The sequence below is a fragment of the Cherax quadricarinatus genome, chromosome 58 (assembly GCF_038502225.1).
Source record: "Cherax quadricarinatus isolate ZL_2023a chromosome 58, ASM3850222v1, whole genome shotgun sequence".
Lineage (NCBI taxonomy): Eukaryota > Metazoa > Arthropoda > Malacostraca > Decapoda > Parastacidae > Cherax > Cherax quadricarinatus.
Genome location: NC_091349.1, coordinates 14,303,093 through 14,313,277, shown reverse-complemented (window position 1 = coordinate 14,313,277; position 10,185 = coordinate 14,303,093). Strand labels below are relative to the sequence as shown.

At 44.4% G+C, this 10,185-nt stretch overlaps 1 protein-coding gene across 1 annotated transcript in view; it reads left to right on the top strand.

Moving 5' to 3' along the window:
• Window positions 1–10,185, top strand: part of LOC128698102 (galanin receptor 2b-like) — a 774,594-nt gene that overhangs the window by 561,917 nt on the left and 202,492 nt on the right. The window contains exon 4 of the mRNA XM_053790210.2: window positions 5,493–5,706. Within this exon, the coding sequence (XP_053646185.1) occupies window positions 5,493–5,706 (214 nt within the window). The remainder of the gene's footprint in view (window positions 1–5,492; window positions 5,707–10,185) is intronic.

The window sequence follows — 10,185 nt, the reverse complement described above, 5'->3', positions numbered from 1 at the left end:
AAAAAAAAAAAAAAAAAATTCTCGTGTCTCCTGCATTTTTCAGTGTGTGAATCAAATTTACGAGTCGCCGAATATGGTGAGTGATGACAGCCTGGCGGGTGCTGGCTGCATTCCTCTCGTGCAGTTTGTTGCAGATTTCTCCCTGTACGTTATTTAAGTTAGGTTAAAATGTCGTTTGTCAAGAAATATTAACTAATTGTAAGATTAGTTAGGTTAACATGTCGTCTTTCAAGAAATATTAACTAATTACAAGTTTACTTAGGTTAAAATATCGTTTGTCAAGAATTATTAACCAGTTATAATATATAACGACAATAAGCAAAATATATGACAAAGAAGATAAAAATATCTGACGTGAGAATTGAAAAACCGAGAACAGTTGAAATACGTCAGATTATCACTGTTGAAGACCCGTTAAACAGTCACCCATTTGACTGTCTTAATAGTGAAATGGTCCGTTATTAACAGGATGGGCAGCCTTTTTCCCCAGGTGATTCAAAATTCACCTTCCTGAAATGTCATTTCTCTAAGACCTTTTTTTTTTGGTTGCTTGAAAAGGTTAGATGTTTATATGTTATGTAACAGAGATGGAGCTCTGAGCCCATGCGGGTCGTTGAACGTACAGCAGTGGAGGTTCGAACCTCCGTCTAGTGAACGTGAAGCACTAGCAACATCCTAGTTACTAGCATAAGAACATAAGAAAGGAGGAACACTGCAGGAGGCCTGTTGGTCCATACTAGGCAGGTCCTTTACAATTCATCCCACTAACAAAACATTTGCCAAACCCAATTTTCAATGCCACCCAAGAAATAAGTTCTGATGTGAAAGTCCCACTCAAATCCAACCCCTCCCACTCATTTACTTATCCAACCTAAATTTGAAACTACCCAAAGTCCCAGCCTCAATAACCCAACTAGGTAGACTGTTCCACTCATCTACTACCCTATTTCCAAACCAATACTTTCCTATTATTATTATTTTTTATTATCACACTGGCCGATTCCCACCAAGGCAGGGTGGCCCGAAAAAGAAAAACTTTCACCATCATTCACTCCATCACTGTCTTGCCAGAAGGGTGCTTTACACTACAGTTTTTAAACTGCAACATTAACACCCCTCCTTCAGAGTGCAGGCACTGTACTTCCCATCTCCAGGACTCAAGTCCGGCCTGCCGGTTTCCTTTAACCCCTTCATAAATGTTACTTTGCTCACACTCCAACAGCACGTCAAGTATTAAAAACCATTTGTCTCCATTCACTCCTATCAAACACGCTCACGCATGCCTGCTGGAAGTCCAAGCCCCTCGCACACAAAACCTCCTTCACCCCCTCTCTCCAACCTTTCCTAGGCCGACCCCTACCCCGCCTTCCTTCCACTACAGACTGATACACTCTTGAAGTCATTCTGTTTCGCTCCATTCTCTCTACATGTCCGAACCACCTCAACAACCCTTCCTCAGCCCTCTGGACAACAGTTTTGGTAATCCCGCACCTCCTCCTAACTTCCAAACTACGAATTCTCTGCATTATATTCACACCACACATTGCCCTCAGACATGACATCTCCACTGCCTCCAGCCTTCTCCTCGCTGCAACATTCATCACCCATGCTTCACACCCATATAAGAGCGTTGGTAAAACTATACTCTCATACATTCCCCTCTTTGCCTCCAAGGACAAAGTTCTTTGTCTCCACAGACTCCTAAGTGCACCACTCACTCTTTTCCCCTCATCAATTCTATGATTCACCTCATCTTTCATAGACCCATCCGCTGACACGTCCACTCCCAAATATCTGAATACATTCACCTCCTCCATACTATCTCCCTCCAATCTGATATTCAATCTTTCATCACCTAATCTTTTTGTTATCCTCATAACCTTACTCTTTCCTGTATTCACCTTTAATTTTCTTCTTTTGCACACCCAAATTCATCCACCAATCTCTGCAACTTCTCTTCAGAATCTCCCAAGAGCACAGTGTCATCAGCAAAGAGCAGCTGTGACAACTCCCACTTTGTGTGTGATTCTTTATCTTTTAACTCCACGCCTCTTGCCAAGACCCTCGCATTTACTTCTCTTACAACCCCACCTATGTCCTTTCTAAATCTAAACTTATCTAATTTAAATCCATTACTGCGGGTTCTCTCTTGGAGAGACATCCTCAAGACCTTATTAATATTCCCTTTATTAATACCTATCTTCCACTTATACACTTCGATCAGGTCTTCCCTCATTCTTCGTCTAACAAGTGAATGTAACTTAAGAGTCTTCAATCTTTCTTCATAAGGAAGATTTCTAATGTTATGTATTAATTTAGTCATCCTACGCTGAATGTTTTCTAACGAATTTATGTCCATTCTGTAATATGGAGACCAGAACTGAGCTGCATAATCTAGGTGAGGCCTTACTAATGATGTATAAAGCTGCAGTATGACCTCTGGACTTCTGTTGCTTACACTTCTTGATATAAATCCCAGTAATCTATTTGCCTTATTACGTACGCTTAGGCATTGCTGTCTTGGTTTAAGGTTGCTGCTCACCATAACCCCCAGGTCCTTTTCGCAATCTGTATGGCTAAGTTCTACATCATTTAACTTATAAGTACTAGGGTTATGGGCACTCCCAAGCTTCAGGACCTTGCATTTATCTACATTGAACTGCATCTGCCACTTTTCTGACCAAGAATAGAGTTTGTTTAAATCCTCCTGAAGTTCCATAACATCTACGTTTGAATCAATTATCCTACCTATCTTTGCGTCATCGGCGAATTTGCTCATATCACTAGTAATTCCCTCATCAAGATCATTGATATATATTATAAACAACAACGGGCCCAAGACTGATCCCTGTGGAACGCCACTTGTTACAGATTCCCACTCGGATTTAACCCCATTTATGGACACTTTCTGCTTCCTGTCAGTGAGCCATGACTCGATCCACGAGAGCACTTTTCCCCCAATGCCATGAGCTGCCACTTTCTTTAACAGTCTATGGTGCGGAACTCTATCAAAAGCCTTACTAAAATCTAAGTAAATAATATCAAATTCTTTATCGTGGTCAACAGCCTCAAAAGCTTTACTGAAGAAAGTTAATAAATTAGTTAGACAAGACCGGCCTCTTGTGAATCCATGCTGAGTATCATTAATCAAGCTATGGTTATCGAGATGGCTTCTTATAAATCTCAGCTATAATTGACTCTAGTAATTTGCTTACAATTGAGGTCAGGCTTATTGGGCGGTAATTTGACGGTAACGACTTGTCCCCTGTTTTAAAAATAGAAATTACATTAGCCATCTTCCACATATCAGACACTACACCTGTTTGAAGAGATAAATTAAAAATATTAGTTAATGGTTCACAGAGTTCCATTTTGCATTCCTTAAGAACCCTTGAAAAAACCTCATCAGGACCCGGCGACTTATTTTGCTTCAGTCTATCTGCTTCACAACCATTTCACTAGTGACTGTGATGTTACATAATTTATCTTCTAGCCCACTATAAAAATTAATTACTGGAATATTGTTAGTGTCTTCCTGTGTAAAAACTGAGAGAAAATTATTAAAAATCGAGCACATTTCATTCTCTTTGTCAGTAAGGTGCCCATAGTTATTTTTAAGGGGACCTATCTTATCTCTAACTTTTGTTCTATAGACCTGGAAAAAACTTTTTTGGGTTAGTTTTAGAATCCCTAGCAACTTTAATTTCATAATCCCTTTTAGCTTTTCTTATCCCCTTTTTAATGTCCCTCTTAATGTCAATATACTGATTCATAAGATGACCCTCACCTCTTTTGATACGCCTATAAATTCCTTTCTTATGCCCTAGTAGATATTTCAGCCTATTATTCATCCATTTTGGGTCATTTCTATTTGATCTAATTTCTTTATATGGGATAAACGTTCTTTGAGCAGCATGTATAGTGTTCAGAAAACTGTCATATTGATAGCTCTCTTCGTTACCCCAGTCAACAGATGATAAGTGTTCTCTAAGCCCATCGTAATCTGCTAAGCGAAAATCTGGGACTGTTACTGAGTTATCGCTACTATCGTACTTCCATTCAATGCTAAATGTAATTGATTTGTGGTCACTAGCACCCAGTTCCTCTGAAACTTCTAAATTATTAACAAGGGATTCATTGTTTGCCATAACTAAGTCAAGCAGGTTATTACCCCTTGTAGGTTCTGTCACAAACTGCTTAGATGGTTATACACTAGCGGGAAATATATAGAGATGCCAACTTACCCTAGTAACCTTACTTTATTATTATTAATGTAACACTGATAATATCTTGACGTTGCAACACTAACATGTGTTCAATACCCTGAAGCACTTCAGCATATTTTTATTCCCCTTGCAGATATCTTTATTTCCTCCATCATCCCTCCCCCGTAACACTTTTAAAATAACTTTGTTACCCCCAGTAATATTTATCTTTATTACCTTCTGTAACACTTTATAAATATTTTTATTTCCCCCCGTAACATTTTTAATATCTTTTTATTACTCGCGTAATACTTTTAATATCTTAATTACCTTCTGTAACACTTGAGAATATTGCAAGGAAACGCCTCCCTTCCTTCACTGTTTTATGATAATTTTGTTAACAGTAGCAGTAATAACAGTAACACCAGTAGCGTTGATAACAGTAACAAACGGTAGCAGTTATGATGGTAATGAAACGGTATAAGTAGTGACAACTGCCACCATTACCACCAGACACTAACAACTACCACCACCACCACCAGACACTAACAACTACCACCACCACCACCAGACACTAACAACTACCACCACCACCAGCAGACACTAACAACTACCACCACCACCACCAGCAGACACTCCACCTCCAGACACTCCACCACCACCACCAGACACTAACTACCACCACCACCAGCAGACACTAATAACTATCACCACCACCACCAGCAGACACTAATAACTACCACCACCACCACCAGCAGACACTCCACCACCAGACACTCCACCACCACCACCAGACACTAACTACCACCACCACCAGCAGACACTAATAACTATCACCACCACCACCAGCAGACACTAATAACTATCACCACCACCACCAGCAGACACTAACAGCTACCACCACCACCAGACGCTAAAGACTACCACCACCACCACCACTAGCAGACACTAACAACTACCACCACCACCTCTAGCAGACACTAACAACTACTACCACCAGCAGACACTAATAACTATCACCACCACCACCAGCAGACACTAATAACTATCACCACCACCACCAGCAGACACTAACAACTACCACCACCACCACCAGCAGACACTAACAACTACCACCACCACCACCAGCAGACACTAACAACTACCACCACCAGCAGACACTAATAACTATCATCACCACCACCAGCAGACACTAATAACTATCACCACCACCACCAGCACACACTAACAACTACCACCACCAGCAGCAGACACTAACAACTTGTTCCTTGTCTTCTGGTGCAACAGGTGACCGCAAGGCACGGAACACCACCAACATGTTCCTGGTGTCACTCTCCGTGGCGGACTTGTTGATGTTGCTGCTGTGTGTTCCCCTCAAGATTGTTCACTTCTTCGTGGTCCTCTGGGACTCTGGCGGCGCCGCCTGCAAGATAGCTAACTATTTTATGATGCTCTCTTTCACCGCCAGTGTGCTCAACCTTACTGCCGTCAGCCTTGAGAGGTAAGTGCCCATCTAGGGAAGTGCTACAAGCTAGGTAAGTACCACCATCTATGGAAGTACTACAAGCTAGGTAAGTACCACCATCTAGGGAAGTACTACAAGCTAGGTAAGTACCACCATCTATGGAAGTACTACAAGCTAGGTAAGTACCACCATCTATGGAAGTACTACAAGCTAGGTAAGTACCACCATCTACGGAAGTACTACAAGCTAGGTAATTACCACCATCTATGGAAGCACTAAAAGCTAGGTAAGTACCACCATCTATGGAAGTACTACAAGCTAGGTAAGTACCACCATCTACGGAAGTACTACAAGCTAGGTAATTACCACCATCTATGGAAGCACTAAAAGCTAGGTAAGTACCACCATCTACGGAAGTACAACAAGCTAAGTAAGTACCACCATCTACGGAAGTACTACAAGCTAGGTAAATACCACATGCTAGGACATAACTAAGGCACATATGACACCCGGGTGTTGCTATTACAGACACCTGGGTGTTACTGTTAGACACCTGGGTGTTGCTGTTACAGACACCTAGGTGTTACAAACACCCGGGTGTTGCTATTACAGACACATGGGTGTTGCTGTTACAGACACCTAGGTGTTCTTACAAACACCCGGGTGTTGCTGTTACAGACACCTGGGTGTTGCTGTTACAGACACCTAGGTGTTGTTACAAACACCCGGGTGTTGCTATTACAGACACCCGGGTGTTGCTGTTACAGACACCAGGGTGTTGCTATTACAAAACCCCGGTGTTGCTATTACAGTCACCCGGGTGTTGCTGTTACAGACACCTGGGTGTTGCTGTTACAGACACCTGGGTGTTGCTGTTACAAACACCCGGGTGTTGCTGTTACAGACACCCGGGTGTTGCTATTTCAAAACCCCGGTGTTGCTGTTACAGACACTCGGGTGTTGCTATTACAGACACTCGGGTGTTGCTGTTACAAAAACCCCGGTGTTGCTATTACAGACACCCGGGTGTTGCGGTTACAGACACTCGGGTGTTGCTATTACAGACACCTGGGTGTTGCTGTTACAGACACCCGAGTGTTGCTATTACAGACACTCGGGTGTTGCTGTTACAGACACTCGGGTGTTGCTGTTACAGACACCCGGGTGTTGCTATTACAAACACCCGGGTGTTGCTGTTACAGACACTCGGGTGTTGCTATTACAAACACCCGGGTGTTGCTGTTACAAACACCCGGGTATTGCTATTACAGACACCCAGGTGTTTCTGTTGCAAACACCCGGGTGTTGCTGTTACAGACTCCCGGGTGTTGCCGTTACAGATACCCGGGTGTTGCTATTACAGACACTCGGGTGTTGCTATTACAGACACTCGGGTGTTGCTATTACAAAAACCCCGGTGTTGTTATTACAGACACCCGGGTGTTGCTATTACACCCGGGTGTTGCTATTACAGACGGGTGCTGCTATTACAAACACCCGGGTGTTGCTATTACAAACACCCGGGTGTTGCTATTACAAACACCCGGGTGTTGCTATTACAAACACCCGGGTGTTGCTATTACAAACACCCGGGTGTTGCTATTACAAACACCCGGGTGTTGCTATTACAAACACCCGGGTGTTGCTATTACAAACACCCGGGTGTTGCTGTTACAAACACCCGGGTGTTGCTATTACAAACACCCGGGTGTTGCTGTTATAGACACCCGGGTGTTGCTATTACAGACACTCGGGTGTTGCTATTACAGACACGTGGGTGTTCCTGTTACAGACACCCGGGTGTTGCTATTACAGACACTCGGGCGTTGCTATTACAAACACCCGGGTGTTGCTGTTACAGACACTCGGGTGTTGCTATTACAAACACCCGGGTGTTACTGTTACAAACACCCGGGTATTGCTATTACAGACACCCAGGTGTTTCTGTTACAAACACCCGGGTGTTGCTGTTACAGACACCCGGGTGTTGCTATTACAGACACTCGGGTGTTGCTATTACAGACACTCGGGTGTTGCTATTACAGACACTCGGGTGTTACTATTACAGACACTCGGGTGTTGCTATTAGACACTCGGGTGTTGCTATTACAGACACTCGGGTGTTGCTATTACAGACACTCGGGTGTTGCTATTACAGACACTCGGGTGTTGCTGTTACAGATACCCGGGTGTTGCTATTAAAGACACCCGGGTGTTGCTATTACAAACACTCGGGTGTTGCTATTACAAACACCCGGGTGTTGCTGTTACAGACACTCGGGTGTTGCTGTTGCAGACACTCGGGTGTTGCTGTTACAGACACCCGGGTGTTGCTGTTACAGACACCCGGGTGTTGTTATTACAAACACCCGGGTGTTGCTGTTACAAACACCCGGGTATTGCTATTACACACACCCAGGTGTTGCTGTTTCAAACACCCGAGTGTTGCTGTTACAGACACCCGGTGTTGCTGTTACAGACACTCGGGTGTTGCTGTTACAGACACTCGGGTGTTGCTATTACACTCGGGTGTTGCTATTACAGACACTCGGGTGTTGCTATTACTGACACTCGGGTGTTGCTATTACAGACACCCGGGTGTTGCTATTACAAACACCCGGGTGTTGCTATTACAAACACCCGGGTGTTGCTATTACACCCGGGTGTTGCTGTTACAGACACTCCGGTGTTGCTATTACAGACACCCGGGTGCTGCTGTTACAAACACATGGGTGTTGCTATTACAGACACTCGGGTGTTGCTGTTACAGACACTCGGGCGTTGCTATTACAAACACCCGGGTGTTGCTGTTACAGACACTCGGGTGTTGCTATTACAAACGCCCGGGTGTTGCTATTAGACACCCAGGTGATTGTTACAAACACCCGGGTGTTGCTGTTACAGACACTCGGGTGTTGCTATTACAGACACTCGGGTGTTGCTATTACAGACACTCGGGTGTTGCTATTACAGACACTCGGGTGTTGCTATTACAGACACTCGGGTGTTGCTATTACAGACACTCGGGTGTTGCTATTACAGACACTCGGGTGTTGCTGTTACAGATATCCGGGTGTTGCTGTTACAAACACCCGGGTGTTGCTATTACAAACACTCGGGTGTTGCTATTACAAACACCCGGGTGTTGCTGTTACAGACACTGGGGTGTTGCTATTACAGACACCCGGGTGTTGCTATTACAAACACTCGGGTGTTGCTATTACAAACACCCGGGTGTTGCTGTTACAGACACCCGGGTGTTGCTATTACAGACACTGGGTGTTGCTGTTACAGACACCCGTGTGTTTGTTACAGACACCCGGGTGTTGCTATTACAAACACTCGGGTGTTGCTATTACAAACACCCGGGTGTTGCTGTTACAGACACCCGGGTGTTGCTATTACAGACACCCGGGTGTTGCTGTTACAGACACCCGGGTGTTATTACAAACACCCGGGTGTTGTTATTACAAACACCCGGGTGTTGCTGTTACAAACACCTGGGTATTGCTATTACAGACACCCAGGTGTTGCTGTTTCAAACACCCGGGTGTTGTTGTTACAAACACCCGAGTGTTGCTGTTACAGACACTCGGGTGTTGCTATTGCAAACACCCAGGTGTTGCTATTACAGACACTCCGGTGTTGCTATTACAGACACCCGGGTGTTGCTATTACAAACACCCGGGTGTTGCTGTTACAAACACCCGGGTGTTGCTGTTACAAATACCCGGGTGTTGGTGTTACAAACTCACGGGTATTACTATTACAAACACCCGAGTGTTGCTATTACAAACACCCGAGTGTTGCTATTACAAACACCCGGGTGTTGCTATTACAAACACCCGGGTGTTGCTATTACAAACACCCGGGTGTTGCTATTACGAACACCCGGGTGTTGCTATTACAAACACCCGGGTGTTGCTATTACAAACACCCGGGTGTTGCTATTACAAACACCTGGGTGTTGCTATTACAAACTCCCGGGTGTTGCTATTACAAAACCCGGGTGTTTGTGTTACAAACACCCGAGTGTTGGCGTTACAAACACCCGAGTGTTGGTGTTACAAACACCCGAGTGTTGGTGTTACAAACACCCGGGTGTTGGTGTTACAAACACCCGGGTGTTGGTGTTACAAACACCCGGGTGTTGGTGTTACAAACACCCGAGTCTTGGTTTTACAAACACCCGAGTGTTGGTGTTACAAACAACCGAGTGTTGGTGTTACAAACACTCGAGTGTTGGTGTTACAAACACCCGAGTGTTGGTGTTACAAACACCCGAGTGTTGGTGCTACAAACACCCGAGTGTTGGTGCTACAAACACCCGAGTGTTGGTGTTACAAACACCCGAGTGTTGGTGTTACAAACACCCGAGTGTTGGTGTTACAAACACCCGAGTGTTGGTGTTACAAACACCCGAGTGTTGGTGTTACAAACACCCGAGTGTTGGTGTTACAAACACCCGAGTGTTGGTGTTACAAACACCCGAGTGCTGGTGTTACAAACACCCGA